The following is a 16,033-nucleotide window of genomic DNA, read 5'->3' as shown; positions in this document are numbered from 1 at the left end:
AATATTCGACCAACTACTACACTTTTAACTACTTTAATACACATATAAGTGAATTTGTCCCAATACTTTTGGTTTCCTTAAACTTTGAAATGGTTCACCCAATATGGATAAAAATACCCTCAAATTAAAGTTGACAGTCTGCACTTTAACCTCATCGTCATTGAATCATTTCAAATCCCAAGTGCTGGAGTACAGAGCCAAAACCACACCACTGTCCCAATACTTTTGGAACTCACTGTATCATACATGGAGATGGGATCTGTGTTTCGACTCAAGAAAGACACACTGCAGAGTGGCGTACAGTCTATGGGCAAATCTCAAATGACACCCCACCGTGCCTCCTCAGTAGTCCGTTTGTGGGCATTTGAACCTGTATGTGTCCCGTTATTGACAGTATAACAGAGGAAATCTGTATCCCACCAGATAGAGATGGCCAGTGTTGTGTGTTTGCTGCATGATGAAGAGGGAGACATGCTAGTTAATGAGGAAACATTAGGGGCTGTTAGAGTATCCCTTCTAAGGTCAATGTGTAGTGTGTGTGTGTGTGTGTGTGTGTGTGTGTGTGTGTGTGTGTGTGTGTGTGTGTGTGTGTGTGTGTGTGTGTGTGTGTGTGTGTGTGTGTGTGTGTGTGTGTGTGTGCGCGCGCGCGCGCGTATGCATGTGTGTGTGTGCACTGTGCACGTACGTTTGTGCATGTGCAGGCATGTGTGAGTATGTGCTTGTGTGAGGATGTACATGTATGTGCTTGTGAGTGAGTGATTGAGTGAGTGAGGATGTATAGCATTTCTTTATCAGCATTATCTCTCAATCTAAAATCAGTCATGGTACAGGATGTTCTGAATCAAAACTTTGTATTAATTGCTCAGCCTAAGCATGTGACACAATTGGTGTATTTAATTTCAGAAAGGGAAGGAGGGCAGTACTGTACCACCGCAGATATAAAAATGGATATTATTTGAATATGAATAACCATACATAACAATTTGAAATATAATTATTGCATACGGACTACATTAATGGTATAGACATGATATTTTATTGAAGCGAAACTGAAATATTAATCCGCAAAAATGATACATTTGAATGATTAGGTACTACCTTAATTAATATGCTAATTAGGGAGAGGCTGTCAAGTAGCGGGGCCCCGTCAGAGTGGCATTAGAGATGCAGAACACACCTCGAACAGTGTGTTTGTGTTGGGTCAGTCAGTGTGACTTATTTTATTTATTGTGAGGATTTCCACTGATCCTGGGCAAGATTCCACATTGCTCCAACCAAGCATTTATGCAGGGAAAATTATTTTAAATTATATTTAAAAAAAATGTATTACAGGAGAGGAGGTAGTATGCATAATTGATGCTGTTTTTAGCACAATCATTAGTGATATTCGTGATATATATTATTTTTTTTCTCGCCTTCATCTTAGCTTTTCATATCTAATAGATTGCCGGTGAAATTAGTTCAATATCTTAAATTTATTTGCCCATGTTCACATTGCAGGCTTAAGTCTTCGTCTCGTCATCTCCCACTGTATGGTTTGATTGCAGTGCACGGACCAGTTTAATTGTGTCCCGTGGAGAACAGCAGTAAATGTTTTAAATGTCACCAAAATAAATTAATATTTGAGGTTTGATTAAAAAAGAAAGAAAAAAAATCTAGCCAATATGTGACATATGAGCTTTTTCTCTATGGAAGCCTCGGAGGCACATTTTATTTAGACACAGCTAAGGGAGAGGAAGCCTATTATATCATTTATCACCGGGTGATACCATGTGATTTGGATCCCACCTCCTCCTCCTCCTCCTCCTCTACCACATTTTAATTTTGCATGATTAGCTGTGCGTCATTAAGCAACTTCGTTCAGACGAGACTCGCACTAAAATCCTGACAGAATCAAGACGGGGAATAGTTTAGGAGGGTCTGTGTCTGTGTGTGCCTAGACAGGGTGAGGATATATCAAGTGAGTGAGCATGTAAAAAAGAAAGAAGTGTGCGTGTGCGGGCATGTGTGTGTGTGTGTCTGACTGCGTGTGTATTTGTATATATTTTTATGCTTCCCTTAGAAAAAGTATTTCTGTATTTAAAAAAATATATAATACAGTCATACATTAAGTGTCCCATACACATATATTCCCAACATGCGCGTAATGCAGCAGAGGCCCTATTTGTGCCTAAATTCTAGTGATTAAAACACTTATCACGTTTAGACTCTACACCTCCTTTACAAAGAGACCAAGAGGACGTGCATCTCTTTGTATTGCTTCATTTACACAATGAATGCATAATTCCTCCTGCATCACCCCCTCCCCCTCTTAAATGCTTTAATTTGCAGAGGGACCGGCGTTGATAATAATGGGAGCTTAAAAAAAAAAAAGGGGGGGGGGATGAAAAGAGAAGAAAAAAGGGTTGTAACAAGAGCCTTAACTGGTGCCTCTTAATCACTTCTAGGTTTTAAGTCATGATGCAGGAGTCGGCCACAGAGACAATAAGCAACAGTTCAATGAGTCAAAATGGAATGAGCAGCCTGAGCAGCCTATGCAGCCAATTAGATGCTGGCAGTAGAGATGGAAGATCAAGCGGTGACACGAGCAGCGAAGTAAGCACAGTCGAGCTGCTGCATCTCCAACAACAGCAGGTAAGTTGTGTTTCTCCTGCACGTCACAATGCCCTACTGCTAGCACAGGGGACAGGCACTCTTTTTATGGAGATGACACTGTGTGTTTAGTATAGAAATAAGGTTGTGTTTTTATTTTTATGCATTTTTTTGGGGCGTGTTTACGACTGTTTTTATTGATAGTTGTTGATTGTGTGGTTGGGCATTTATGCGTTTGATTTTTGTCATGTTGCTGTTGAGGAGTACTTGTCTGGAGGTCGTGTAGTGTAGTTGTTGCTGGTGTTTTATTGTGTTTTCTGCTGTTTTTATTGATATTTGTGTGTGTGTGTGTGTGTGTGTTGAGAGCTCACTTCAGCTGAGGCCGTGTGTGTGTGTGTGTGTGTGTGTGTGTGTGTGTGTGTGTGTGTGTGTGTGTGTGTGTGTGTGTGTGTGTGTGTGTGTGTGTGTGTGTGTGTGTGTGTGTGTGTGTGTGTGTGTGTGTGATCGAGAGAGAGAGAGAGAGAGAGAGAGAGGGAGCGACGTACAGAGCCGGCTGCCGCTGCCGTTGTGTGTGAGAGCCCTGTGTGTGGTTGTGAGAGCCGTGGCGCAGCTGTAGCCACCAGAGGGCCTCCTAACTCGGTCCTAAAGCCGCCCACTCTACTCTGCCACATCCCCGGGAGGCCTTTGACCAGGACACACTTCTTTAAAAGAACCAATCTGCATGATCTCTGTTCTGACTGCTGTCTCTCATCTGGCCTGTGGAATTAACAAAGAATTCATACATTTTTGTTGTGTAAATGTATGTGTGTTTTTATTTAATTTTCTGTTGATGGGGTTGACTTTATTGGTTGCTGTGTGATATTTAGATGTTGACTGGGGCTGTTGTGTGGGAGCTGGGAGAGTCAGGCGCTGTTGGGGAGAGGAGTCAAGTGCTCGTGTCTTTTCATGGTGAATGATGGCTTTGACAGTTTGCCAAAAGAGCAGCGGTAGAGGTCGGGCTGTGCTTAAGGAGGCCAACGCCGCGGGTTTGGAACAATGCGTGTTTGCTTTTGTGTTTGGAACCCTGCGAGTGTGTGTTTGTGTGTGTTGTCTACTTGTAACGGTGTTCGTTTTTTTTGCTGTGAGAATGTTTCTATATTTTTACATGTGTGAGTTTGTGTCTGTGTGTGTCCGTGGTAGTGTGTGTGTCCGTGTTAGTGTGTCCGTCCGTGTCAGTGTGTGTGTCCGTGTTAGTGTGTGTGTCCGTGTTAGTGTGTGTGTCCGTGTTACTGTGTGTGTACGCGCATGCTGGTGGAGGCAGCTGAAGCCCTGTGGTTAAGTTGTGCCGGTGTGTGTGTGTCTGATGGTGTGTGTGTGTGGGGAGGGGGGGGGGGGGTGCAGCCAGTGTAGCAGAATGAGGCATGTCCTGCAGTCCTCCCCCCCCCCCCCCCCCCCTCCCTACACCACGCCTAACCCCCCTGCCCCAGCTGGTGATTACAACAGCATCACGACACCATCGCCTCACCCCCTATTCATCATCACACTGCCTGTCTCTCTCCCTGCAGACGGCTGATTGGGGTCAGTTCTCTCCTTCTCTCATTATTCTTTTATGTTTTAACCTGTCCTACTGTGGAGGACTGCAGATACACACTGACCGTATATCTCACCATAGGCCTATATTGTGCCATAGGGCCCTGTGTGCCAAGGGCTGGAAATCTATCTGCGCTCATTCACTAGTGGCGGGTGTGTGGAGTAGAATGGAGGTGCTGGGACACATTTATATAAAAAAAATAAGTCAAAAGAGTAGAAACAATAGTCATCTATTTGTAAAAATGTTTTTATTTCACTGCCATTTTACAGACGTACTGTTATTATTTTCTAAAATATATTATCATATTATAATGATGTTTCATGTTATTATTTCACTATGATGATTTTCTTCTAGCGCTTAAAATCGCTTCAGTCTAAAACGCGAGAACAGATCTTCTAACTTTAGTCAGAAACTCATTTACTGACAGAGGAAGTCAGAAGCCATAAAAGAGAGCCACGGAGGGAAAGAGCAACGCAAGCATAAAGTATCCAGTTAAGTCGTCGAGACGGACACGTTGTGAAGGCGAAATGTGGAGCGATGTGACAATCTTCTCCTGTAAAGAGCAGCTTTATTTCTGTGGAGAGACAGACACATTGAAATGAGTGGTCCAGCTAACAGGTCTCCCGAGGCCTTTTTTAAACAGAGTCCCTTGTGCTGTTAACTTCACACACTTCCTGTTCTGGGCGCTGGGCTCACATCGCTCTCCCTCTGGTCTGGTCTGTCTGTATGGAGAGGATACTTCTACCTTGGTTAGTATTGGTTAGCATAAGCTTACAGTTGTTTGTGTGTGTGTGTGCGTGTGCGTGTGTGTGTGCGTGTGCGTGTGTGTGTGTGTTTTAACGTGATTTAGGTATGTGCTGATTTTTATCCGTACATACAGCACAGATTGTACTATACCATGTGTGCATGAAAATGCTTATCTAAGTGTATTCCAGCACTTTTGAAGAGAGCCTGAGTTTAATTCTCTGACATACTGTATTGGGAATGACATTGAGTGTTCCAGTGGGCATAAAGGGAGCTGATAGAATCTCCAGTCTCTCATCATGGTGCTAGAGAGGAGGATTAATAAGCACTGATGAATTCCCCACTGTTCCTTTGGGTTCAGCTGTTCCACGGTCATCGCAAACACACCACCGACAGCTATAATTAGAAAGACAGTATTTTAGCATTTTCTCTTTTTTTTGTGTTGATTTTCTTGAAGGACGCAAATCAGCTTTTTTAAAACTTTTTGGCCAAAAGGAGGGGGGAGAAGAAAACAAATTGTATTTATATGTGTACATTTTTTATTTTTTTTATTTTTAAACTTTTCTTCCCCAATCAAAAACAAGATAGCCTTGAGATGGTTTCCATGCTTGCGTTTGCATTAATAGGAAGGGATTAAAAAACATTTCACTAAACAGGTGGATCGCTAAGGTCAATGTCATTGCCAAGTAATAAGCCTTTCTGAATAATAAATAAGTCCGTGTCACAGCTGAATTTCAATCACACATTATGTCATCCTCTCATCACCATATTCCCAAGGTCTCCCCTAAATAGGCCTAATTTGATTTCAGATTGTAGATGAGATGTTCTGTGTATCTGATTGCAATTTGCCAGTTAGGCCCAGGTAGCCACACACTGATACATGTTACATTCAGCCTAATTACTATGCAAAACCATGATGATAAAAGCACTCAGAAATGTTGCTCGCGTGTTTTTTTAAATTAATTAAATCAACCTATGAGGCTGTGGTCGTACAAATGTATTAATATGCGATAAAAATGAGTGTACATCAGTGCTCTGCATTGATCTGCTGGATCCATACCATAATGTACTTTAATGGAGCTGTTAGTTGATTGCAGTGGCCTATAATCTATATGGACCTTATCAGGAAAATGGATGACTGTAGAGGAAGGAAAGGAATATTTATTATATTCAGATGAACTGTCCTGTTATGTACGGAGGCCAGGACCATTCACCTCAGCTCTAGTCCCCAGGCTGTCCCATACCAGTTTATCTGTCACCAGTACCTGATGCTCTGCCAATTTAAGGATTCCACACTTTCTGAATGGATTTACTGGCTTATTTGAAATAAATCACTCTTGTTTGAGCTATTTAAAATTGTGCATTTCCATATTTGCGAAATGTTTATTTGGCCAATTGTAAAAAAAAATATATATATAAAAACAAATCCCATAACACAAGGTGTCTTTTCACATCTGTGGTTCCATCTGCGGCTCCAGTGCCACTGTGTTTGTGAACATGTGTATGTGTGTTATATACATTATGGGAACATCAGCACGTTCCTTACTGAGAACAGAGTTTAAACAGTCACTTAGTGTGTCTGGCCTCGGCTTGTTGGTTTTCACAAGTAAACACTCTCCATCTACTGCTGCAATACTAATGACAGAGAGCTCCCCCATCAGCACCTAACAAACAGACCTCTCTCTATGTGTGTGTGTGTGTGTGTGTGTGTGTGTGTGTGTGTGTGTGTGTGTGTGTGTGTGTGTGTGTGTGTGTGTGCGCGTGTGCGTGTGCGTGTGCGTGTGCGTGTGTGTGTGTGTGTGTGTGTGTGTGTGTGCGCGCGCGTGTGTGCGTGCGTATCAGGTGTGCAGGGGGCCACTGGGAGTTTTAATTACTGTCAGTCAGGAGGATGCAGGCTCGAGACGCTTGTACACAACAGCTTGCCAGGGCTTCTGTTTTCCTCACAATCCATATTCTGGGTCTTTGCCTATAGGGAAAATGGTGGAGGTGGAGGTGGCAGTGATACATTAAAAAGTCACTGTGATGTGATGCTGGATGCTGTATATATCTGCTCCATCCCAGCTCATCAGGACAAACAAAAAGAAGGATCCCCCCCCCCCCCCCCTTCAGATGCAAATCTGGGCTTTGCCCTTGAGCATAATTGAAAGGCCTAATCACCCTGGTTCTCTCCCCTCTGGAGCCCGGTGAGGGAGGTGACTCTCATTTGCACTCTTACACAAAGAACCTCATTAGGTTTATCTTTACAGACTGGCCCGACTCGAGTGTGTAAATAACACACCTCACCGTCAGTCTACCACAGACTACACTGTGTTTTCCCCCAGGTTATGATAAAGGGTTTCTTCTTGAAAATGGACAGTTGGAAAGAGAAGGCTGTTGTCTGTAGTCATCGTTCTAAATGGAGATAAGAGTGTCGGTTTGAAAGGCAGAAAGTGACAGGAACCCACAGTTTATGTCTTACGTATTTCTTTTTTTTTCTCTCCATCACTGTTTCCACAGTCGAAGGATGGCCCGTGCCTCCCTGCTCCATGCCCCACTTATTTATAGTGGGTATAGCTATACATTTCATTTAGAATATTTCACTACTATCTCCCAGACGGTCCCTTAAGTACTGCACATACAGCCTGACATATAGACTCGTCCTTCTCCCCTCTATGTCGATGACACTCAAGATATAGGATGTGAATGACAGACAGGACGACGTTGCTGCTGTTTGCTCCCCTCCCCAGACAAAACAGGTGTATTATTCTTTTATCTTTCTCGTCACCCCTCGCTTCTTCTTCTTTTTTTTCCCTGCTTTAAACCTGGAGTGTCCATCTGTGTTTAAGACACGTTACATGTGGCTTCATGGAATTTACAGTGTGGCTCCCGCAGTAACTCCATTTCACGTCCTGGTCTCCTGAGACCCACGGAAATGTCAAGCTGCAAGGCTTTGAAAGAGAGACGAGGAGGAGAGAGGAATGGGGATGGAGGAGCGGGGGAGAGGAGAGAGACAGAAAGGGAGAGGAGTGAAATCTGCTGGAAACAAACACTTATGAGCATTTTATGCTTGAGCAGCTGGGTGCAATTGTGAGAGGTGCGCGTGTGAGCGCTGCGCGTGTGAGCGCTGCGCGTGTGGGTTGAGGTGCACCATGGGTGGAACACAGCAGGTCAAGGGCAGGGGGGAGGACGGGGGGGCCTGGTGGCAGGAGAGTGTGTTCACCGTGTCACCGACGGTGTCACTGCCCACACACACGCTCATGACAAGCTGCCACTCTCTCAGAGAACATGTGGTGATAAGGTCCAGAAAAGTAGTTAGCATTATATTTCTGAAGGTGCCATATTATTACGTGATGTTATGGTACTTAGCATTAGCAAGATGAGAGTAAGTGTAGGCTACATCCAAAACAGTAGTAGTGCAGCATTCATCTTACTCCATAGTGCTAGAATACTGCTAGGACTGCTGTAGGTTAGAGCCAGTGATTAGAGCCAGGGTTAACCTCTCTTTATAAATAAGACCCAGCCAGCCAGTGCAGGTCAGGATCAATGGCCACTTCACAACTCATTTCCTTTTATGCCTCCTAAACCGCCCTGCTCCGCTCCCTACGACCGGGAAATAAATAGTGCTCGATCCATAGTCCTGGATCCGTAAAGCCCCCGGCTATTGCTACAGCTCAATGCCCAACAATAATTTATTTGCAGATGGCTTTTTTTCGTCTCTCTAAGAATGCATCGCAGATTTTTCACCCCTTAACAATAATTGTATTGAAACAGGCATTCTGTCATTGTTTGTTGCCCACTCCCCTGTCATTGACTAACAATAGACTAGCAGGTCGTTAATACGGCGAGGTGGAGTGGCCAGTCACTGAAGGTGCATACATAATGCCTGGGTTCGTGATGTAGAGTATGCTGGGGGGAAGGAAGTTAAAAAAAAAACTACGTCCTTAAAGATGCAGTTGTAGAGAGTAATGCATTGCCGCTTGCCTCACACAAGCGATTCCCCAAAGCAAGTGGCTTAGACGTTTGATAGCCTGCGACACCGCTATCCATTTAACAGAGCTTAAAAATAACACATATGCATATGCCCTACGTCTTAAGCTGACAACCAAGAGGCAGGATTTGCTAGAAGGCAGCTTTGGAGCGTTGTGAATTTAACAAGCATGTCTGGTATTACAGTTTCTCTCCGCTTTGGCCATGAATAGTCACAAATCAGCCTCCGAAACGCCTGCCTTGCAGTTGTTGTTTTTCCTTCCCTCCTGTAACAAATATTAAAATGATCCAAATCTTGTTAAAGGGATGACTAGAAGTAGGCAGCTCCAGTGTCCGCGGTCCTTAGCCCTTTTCTTAACCCCAACAGTTTCCACAATCCGTTGACCAAACACCAGATGTCAGCTAGCAGTCTCTGCTTCTTATGTACGAACACTATCAGGTGACTCCAAACAGAATCTTCCTCCTGAATATGTGAATGGTCTGTTCCCCCCTGAAAGCTGTGGCTGGAAGCCTGCTAAGGGAAGGGATGCTCATCATCCACCCACAGCCTCCCAACCAACGCTGTATACATATGTAGTAGGGGCCTTTTTCCTCTCTCAGCCGGCTGCTCTTCTCCTCTTCAGGGCTTTTCGAACAAACGCAGTAAATAAGCCCGGGCCTCACCTCGACCAAATACCCAAGAGGCTTTTCAAACAGACATACATGTCACTTAGCTCTGGCTTTACGGTCTGCCTTTCTCACTAGCGGGCTTTCGTTTGAAGCGCCCCTTGTTGGTCCAGAGGCCTTAGCCGCTGACGTTCCCGATCCATTTCCTCTCCTGTCATTCTGGCCCGGACGTCTTCATCACTTCGTCAGCCATTCTGGGTGTCTCTTTCGTCTCCTCTCGTCTGGTCTCGCCCCAGTTTAAGGGAGGCCATATGGAGGTAAGAGTAGAAGACCCACAGCAAAGGACCCCAGCCTTGCAGACCAGCCAGACCCTCTAAATGAAGCTGTTCTCTGTTCCCCCATCCCCAGCAGCCTGCCAGTCCTCATCAAGGCCCTAATCACTGGTTATTTACCCGCACTGGGACAACTTAACTGGGGTTGAATTGATCAGTGAGAGCAGTGGGAAGCTGCTTCGTTGTTTCAGCCTGATAAGGGAAGGCTATGAGCATATGCAGAACATGCTTTGTGGTATGCGTAGCAGCGTTTCAAGCTCGAGTAGACACTAAGCTGATATTGGGTTTCACGCTTGAGTCTTTGTGCACGAGGCACCAATGAAAATGGGACGATTTGATTGTTTCTGCATATGCATTTATCAGAAGTTTACATGATAAATATACATTAGCTGAGTGACTTGGCCATGCGTGGGATTGTTTCAGTGATATTGCTGCTTTATGCGTTCACTTTCACCTGTTTGGACTTCATCATCCAATTCCCTATGAAAATGATAATCGTCATTTGCACAAATGTCAAATTTTTGTACCCCAAACGAGTTTCTGTCGTTTGTCAGCCATGGGCTTTTGTCAATGTTGTTAGAGTGCAGAAATATTGCTTCTTTGGTACAAGTTTTTATCATCCTCATAATTTCACAGTTGATTTCCTATATTTCAGACTTCAACATCGCAGTGTGTTTATCACTTTCTGTACGAACTTTAACTACATTATAGGTTCAATAGCATCAAAGATATACAATGCATGATCATCTGAACAATGTTGAGGATTGAGACTCTTACAGTATGAAATCATCCCCCTTCCCCTTTTTCTATATTTCTATGCAGTAGCTCCTTCCTTCGCTATAAATTATCTGTCATTTCTTTTTGATGTAGATTCAAGTCAGAGGTTTTTTTAATAACCAGTGTAATTGTGCCGGCCTTGTGTGGAGTGCTGTGGAGGGAGTGATCATGCTTTTGGCACATTTATCAAAGCCTTAAAAAAAAAAAAAAAAAAAATGCAAAAAGCCCCCGCTTCTCACATGGACACACTAAGTGAGCGACACAGTGATACATTTTCTTGTTAGGAGAAATTACATCCACTGACTTGAGTTACTTCAGCATGAAATTGAAAAAGAAGCATTGCTCCTGAATTTCCATTCTTGATTCAATGAAAGATGTAGATTAGACCCGTTGGATAGGGGAGGAAAAGAATGAAACTAAAGAAGTATGACTTTTTTCACGCTAGGAGGTTATTCTTATGAGCGTGTTATAGGATGCCGGTGGAAAAGGGGCTTTTTGTTTATGGGAGCAGGGGTATCGTCAGCCAGGTAGTGGTCCGAAACAAATATATTTCATGTTGTTTTTTTTCCACCAGTGTGTGTGTGTTTGCGTACGCGCATGTGTGTTTGTGACTGCTTGTGTCTAGGCCTGCAGATGTGTTCACTGGTGTGTGTGTGTACGTCTTTATCAATGGGGCTTGTGCTCCTCTCATTTCCCACCTTAACCATGCACAACTCTCTAGACGGAGCAGTGTGATGATAGCGCTTCCAGAGCCATAGTTCCTCTCCTCCTCTCTCCCTCCCAGCCTTCCTCCACTTCCCAGCCTCCCTCTACCGCGGGCGGGCAGGCAGGCAGGCAGGCAGGCAGGCAGGCAGGCAGGCAGGCAGGCAGGCAGGCAGGCAAGACGCTGATTGATAGACGCGGTGTGTCAGAGAGGAGAAGATAACTGTATCTATCGCAGCTCACTTAAAGGTCAGACACACGGAGTAATTGGAATATTCACAAGACAACTGGATGAGATAGAGTGCTGGGGATGGTACGTGAAGAGAAGGAGGTGTTGGAAAGCGTAACTCCATAAGCAGGGAAACAGTTGACGGAGATGCATTGGCCCTCCACGGCTAGATGTAGTGGCCATTAACTTCAGTGATCTTTGGTGGAACCGGGCGTTCATTGAGATTGGGCCCCGGAGATCCATCACTCTGGCATCTCGGATGGGCCCGAGGCTCTTCCCACAGGACCCAGGTAATCGAACAGAAAACAACCACTTTCTGGCCACCTACAGTAGGTGAAGGTGTGCTGAGCGAATCAGTGCACAGTGTTGTCTTACTAATTCTTTCCTTGTTGTTTGTGCCGCCATTGTTGGTGAATTGGCTACAAACATGAGAAACAGCCTAGCCCAATACAACTGCTGTGTGCACTCTATATTCTAGCCCATACACAGTACTAGCCTAGCTCCACACTCAGCCCAATGGCTATTGGGTTAGTCATGCAGTCATTAAGGTTAAGTCATTTACAGCTAAGGTCAGAGTTGCATTTAATCGACCCTGGAGGTAACACTTACCACACAACCTGAGCCCCAGCCAGGTCCAGACTCACTCTATTGACCTGCAGCATGAGAGCCTCCGAGGGGGTGTGATCAACTGGCTACAGCAAAGCACACTGGAGCTGATTATCCCCGTTGTCTAAAAGCTCAATTTCTGTGGAAAGGAAGAGGCAAGGTTTCAATCTACTTAATGCCAACGAAAGATGCTCTTGTCATTCATGGACAGTATATGATTCCTGGTTAAGTCCACTTTGGTTGATACCCAATGATAAGCCATAGGGTTGTGTCAAGGTGATTTGGTAATGATGGGTGTTAATGGGGGGGATTAAACCCGCAAACAAGCACAAGGATAGTTAGTTAATAAAACAGTCAGATATGGGCCCAGGCCTGTTGTTGGCATTGGTAACAATGAGTTGGATGTGGTGAAGCTTTACTCTCATATTTCATATTTTCATTTCAGTTAGATTTTGTTTACAGTCCTATTATGACTCAAGGTTTTTGGCAGTGTAGTGTGTGTGTGTGTGTGTGTGTGTGCGTGTGCGTGTGCGTGTCCGCATGTGTGTCTCTGTGTCTGTGTCTGTGTGTGCATGCATGTCTGTGTGTGTGTTTATCATTTTAGGCATGTGTATTCTTATTGACATCCTGCACAAACACATCATCTTCCGTCGATGCTGTTGAAAGGTTCCCTGCACTCCTGTGCCGTAGTCAGAACGCTCGTAGCCTCCGGCCGTCCACTTTGGCGTGGGAGCCTCTTAGTAACTCCCCGTCATTAAAGACAGACACAAACAGAACACTGATGGAGGAAAACAACTTAATTCTGTCTTCCCCTAGCGCTCAGAAACACACACGTTTTAGCTACAATCCATTGCTTTCCAAGCATTGCTGTTTCCACTGGCCGGCCCTGCTCTAAATGAACTGTAGATGCTTTTAATGCAACGTTCAATAGTAAGTATTCTTCCAACTGTGTGATGTTCAGCCATCTGGAACTGTGAAAAGGAGATGGATCATAATCACTTGAAGGGGGAATCAAGTGAATCAAGTGTGTGCCTGAACCATTAAGAAGTGGTAGGGTGCAGACAAACACAGGCATGCACATACACACACACCCCAACACATATACTGTATACCAAGGGGGGGGCAAAGTACAGCTTGCAAGACATAAAAAATTTCCCCCAATTTCTAGGTATCCAATTGGTAGTTACAGTCTTGTCCCATCGCAAAGGTCGAGAGCCGTGGTCGAGAGGCAAAGGTCGAGAGCCGTGTGTCCTCCGAAACAGCCAAACCCAGCCAAGCCGCACTGCATCTTGAGACAATGCTCGCTTAACCCGGAAGCCATACGCACCAATGTGTCAGAGGAAACACCATACACCTGGTGACCGTGTCTGCGTGCTCTAGAGCTCGATGGGACAAGGAAATCTCGGCCTGCCAAACCCTCTCCTAACCCGGACGACGCTGGGCCAATTGTGCGCCACCTCATGGGTCACGGCCAGCTGTGACACAGCCTGGGATTGAACCCGGGTCTGTAGTGAAGCTTCAAGCAATGGGATGGAGTGTCTTAGACCGCTGTGATTTTAATTGATTTTAACCAACAATTGGTCCCCCCAAAAATGCAGCCCTCCGTTGAATTTCAAAATCCCGATGTGGCCCTCAAGCCAAAAGGTTTGCCCACCCCTGCTGTGTACACACACACTAAGCATGCACGTACGCACGTACACTCACACATACACTCTCTCTCCACACACCTCCCTCAGGTGTAAGTGAAAGGCAGTCTCTTCTCTTTTTCATAGTAGATTGTGGTAGCTTTCAGTTGTTCAGCTTTAAAGGACTTCCCTAAGACGAGCAGATAAAAGAGCTGTCAATGGCCCGTGAGTCACCTTATCTAAACCCAGTGATATATACTGCAGTTGAAAGTGAAGGCTTTACTAGAACCACCAGAAGAGAAGCGGGATAAATAGAATTTCATAAGGGAAGAAACAGGGAAGAGATGCATCGAGACGATGTCAGGTGGTTCTCTGACTCGCTCCCAGCAGTGTGTTTTATGTGGTGTATAAGTTCACCTCACAGGTTGCTGGCAAACTGTAAACTATTATGCGCGCTCCATAGACACGATTTCCTTGTATTTGCACAGAATATCCATGACAGTATCTGCAGGAGGTGGGAAGTGTATGAATGTTTGTGGTTGCAGTGAACGATGGCAGGCTCGCTTTGTTTGGTGTGTTATTGCTGGCACCGTTTCTCTCTCCGCCAGGGCGGATGGATAGAATACTCTCTCTCTCTCTCTCTCTCTCTCTCTCTCTCTCTCTCTCCCTTCCTTCCTCCCTCCCTCACTCCCTGTCTCTCTCTCTCTCTCTCTCTCTCTCTCTCTCTCTCTCTCTCTCTCTCTCTCTCCCTCCCTCCCTCCCTCCCTCCCCTGATGGGCTGAGCAGACCCATGTTTTGTCTCTCTCCCGAGCTGGGAAAATAAGTGTGAGGTTGCACAATGGAGCAGGATTCCATATTTTCTACCCCCCCCCCCCCCCCCTCCCTTCCCCTATAAGTGCACAGCTTCCTGGGGTAGCAATGACTGAATTCATCTTCCAATTCACTGGGGAGGGCTGAGCTATGCCGGCTCTGTTTACAGTGGCAGAAAGTTAATATAAATTTTCATCAGAGGGGGAAGTTTACACATATGATTCTATTTGTCCTTCGTTATTAGCACCTGAGTCTGGGGCTGGGGAAGCATAATTGTCTACAGACACAGGCCAAATAGATGCAAGGGGAAGGCAAATAAGCACACCCCAAAATCATTTCCATTGTTTGTGTGTTACAATCCCTCGCCCTGGGATTCTTAATCTAGAGGATCAATAAACAAGGAGAGAGAGGGAGGAGGAGAGAGAAAGAAGGGAAGAAAGAAAGAAGAAAGAAATTGAAGGAATTCTTATAGAGAGAATTACTGAGTGAGAGATAGAGGGGGGATAAAGATAGAGAGGGAGGGAGAGGAAGAAACAGACAGAACGAGAGAGAGAGAAACGGACGTAGAAATAGAGAGAGAGAGAGACTTTTGCTCTGTTAGTAGTGAGTCGTGGCACCAGACGGAGGAAGCAGAGCAGAGCAGCACACAGAAGCCCATTGTTCTGCTGTTTAGCTCGCCTCTCCGTCCTGTGGCTGAAGCAGATTCTCAACGGACTGCTCCCTCGCTCTCTTGCTCTTTCCACCTTTGCAGACTCTGTTGATTTATTGACTCATACATACAAATGCTCATTACTCCCACATCCTCTCCCCCACCTCTACTGCTCAGGTGTGTGTGTGTGTGTGTGTGTGTGTGTGTGTGTGTGTGTGTGTGTGTGTGTGTGTGTGTGTGTGTGTGTGTGTGTGTCCCTCTCTCCACAACAACCGTAGAAAAACACTATCCTCTGATTCCACAACAAGCTGTTTTTTTTCTCCCAAGTATGAGACAATGGCATGATTTATTTGTGTGAACTCTCTCTCCCCTCCCTCCGATGCTGATCCACCAACTCACTGACTTTTGTTTACCTCTTGTTTGTTGGGCCTTAGTCAAGCTCTCCGCTCCATGCATCTGTGTCCTCCGACTCTGCTACAATTTGTTCCTGTAACTCCAGTCTGAAAGGTGTCGTTATTTTCCCGTAATGGTTTCTATTCTGAGGAGCCAGTCAAGCAGAGTGCAGGCGAATCCCCCTGTATTGTGTTGGAATGGGCTTTGTGGAGCTGGGGGTGATAAGGGAACCACTGCCAGGTATTGTTGAAGCCACTGGTGCATTACTGTTCTGGGTGACCTTTTATGAAAGGGATACAAATCTTTCTACTCCTGCTAGTAAGTCACTTCAGTTAGGGGAATCAATACGAGGATACACCAGACAACCAGACAGAGGCTTTGGTCCTGTGTCAGACTAATTGGACGATTTTGTGTACAGAATATACAACACAC

General features: G+C 45.1%; 1 protein-coding gene across 18 annotated transcripts in view; it reads left to right on the top strand.

Annotated features, from left to right (window-relative positions):
* Positions 1 to 16,033, top strand: part of LOC110501061 (forkhead box protein P2) — a 116,301-nt gene that overhangs the window by 47,564 nt on the left and 52,704 nt on the right. For 14 of the 18 annotated variants that reach the window (XM_036957644.1, XM_036957646.1, XM_036957652.1 and 11 more), the window contains one exon: positions 2,448 to 2,634. The exons of 3 other annotated variants lie outside the window; for them this stretch is intronic. In XM_036957644.1, coding sequence (XP_036813539.1) covers positions 2,458 to 2,634 — 177 coding nt within the window. In that variant the 5' untranslated portion in view covers positions 2,448 to 2,457. Of the gene's footprint in view, positions 1 to 2,447; positions 2,635 to 16,033 lie in introns of those variants that run through there. One more of the 18 variants, XM_036957647.1, reaches the window with a different exon arrangement.

Source organism: Oncorhynchus mykiss, chromosome 21 (genome assembly GCF_013265735.2).
Source record: "Oncorhynchus mykiss isolate Arlee chromosome 21, USDA_OmykA_1.1, whole genome shotgun sequence".
Classification (NCBI taxonomy): domain Eukaryota; kingdom Metazoa; phylum Chordata; class Actinopteri; order Salmoniformes; family Salmonidae; genus Oncorhynchus; species Oncorhynchus mykiss.
This window is presented reverse-complemented; position numbering and strand designations above follow the sequence as displayed.